The sequence below is a fragment of the Parus major genome, chromosome 26 (genome assembly GCF_001522545.3).
Source record: "Parus major isolate Abel chromosome 26, Parus_major1.1, whole genome shotgun sequence".
Lineage (NCBI taxonomy): Eukaryota > Metazoa > Chordata > Aves > Passeriformes > Paridae > Parus > Parus major.
Window position 1 is genome coordinate 1,602,341 of NC_031795.1, and position 1,350 is coordinate 1,603,690.

At 59.9% G+C, this 1,350-nt stretch overlaps 1 protein-coding gene across 2 annotated transcripts in view; it reads left to right on the plus strand.

The window, feature by feature from the left end:
- Positions 1 to 330: 330 nt before the first annotated feature.
- ATXN7L2 (ataxin 7 like 2) overlaps positions 331 to 1,350 on the plus strand; it is a 5,389-nt gene continuing 4,369 nt past the window's right edge. For both annotated transcript variants that reach the window (XM_015650384.2, XM_015650385.2), the window contains exons 1-2: positions 331 to 899; positions 1,024 to 1,128. In XM_015650384.2, coding sequence (XP_015505870.1) covers positions 440 to 899; positions 1,024 to 1,128 — 565 coding nt within the window. In that variant the 5' untranslated portion in view covers positions 331 to 439. The remainder of the gene's footprint in view (positions 900 to 1,023; positions 1,129 to 1,350) is intronic.

The window sequence follows — 1,350 nt, forward strand, 5'->3', positions numbered from 1 at the left end:
GCCACCATTACCCCAGACCAGGCAGGAGGTACTGGGAACCCCAGAGGGGGACTGGGCATCACATGCTGGGCACTGGGATACCCTGCACTGGGAGATGGGCAGGGTGCACTGGGAGCCAGGTGCCCCTTACTGGGAGCTTGGCAGTGTCCAGTGGGCTCTCAGCACTGGGACTGGGACCAGTCGTGGTGCATCTGAATGGGTCTGGGTGCCCAGTAGGGCACAGCTGGATGGAACTGGGCACCAGTACGGCATGGCCTGATAGGACTGGGGATGGACTGGACACCCAGTTTGGCACAGTTGGCCAGGTCACCATCACCACTGGCTCAGTGGCCACCAGTCCCCCCAGAACAGAGCCCAGGACACTGGCCAGGCACAGCCAGTGGAGCCATGACTGTATGGGAGCCAGGGGGTCCCAAGGGTGTCACATCCTGTGACCAGGATGTTCCCAGGGGTCTCATGTGTCAGGACTGGGGTGTCCTCAGGGATGTTACGTCCCAACCAGGACGGGGCTGTCCCCAAGGGTGACCCATCCCAGCACCAGGGTGTCCTCAGGGATGTTCCATCCCAGGGTAAATGTGTCCCGGGGTGTCACATCCCATACTGGACGTCCCCAGGAACATCCTGCTGGCACTGGGCTGTCAGGATGGGCACCCTGGAGATGGTGACACACCACAGGGCAATGCCACTCACAGGATGGATCTGTCTCTCTGATCTAATTTTGTCTGGTTTAATTGTTCCAGGAGCAGGAATGTCGGGAACATCCCTGTGTGGGAGCACCGGGACCATCCCTGTGCCAGCCACTGACAGGATTTTGTCTCTGGCAGGATCAGGGTCAGAGCTGGAGGAGAATGGTAGGAGTGGCAGCAAGAAACTGGACACCATGACCCTGATTAAGGAAGGTGAGCTCCTCTCTGGGGTGAAACCCAGCATTTTGGGGCTGTGTGAGCCGTCAAGCTGGAATCGTTGGCTGCAGTACTTCCAGCAGCAGCAGGTCTGTGCCAGCTTACTGAGCTCTCCCCACAGACATGGACATCTTCGGGCACTGCCCTGCGCACGACGACTTCTACCTGGTGGTGTGCAACCACTGCAGCCAGGTGGTGAAACCCCAGGCCTTCCAGAAGCACTGTGGTGAGCCAGGGAATTCTGGGCATGGCTATTCCATGCCATGGTGCTGGGAACAGCACCGGGAGTGCCACCAGGGCTGGCTCTGGGGGTACAGCCTGGGGGCAGGGAGGGGGCTCGCAGCAGTGTGAGCTCTGGTGTGGGCTAACAGTGAGCTTATCCCGTCCTGTGCCATGCCATGCCATGGATCCCATCCCATCCCATGGATCCCATCCCATCCCATCCCAT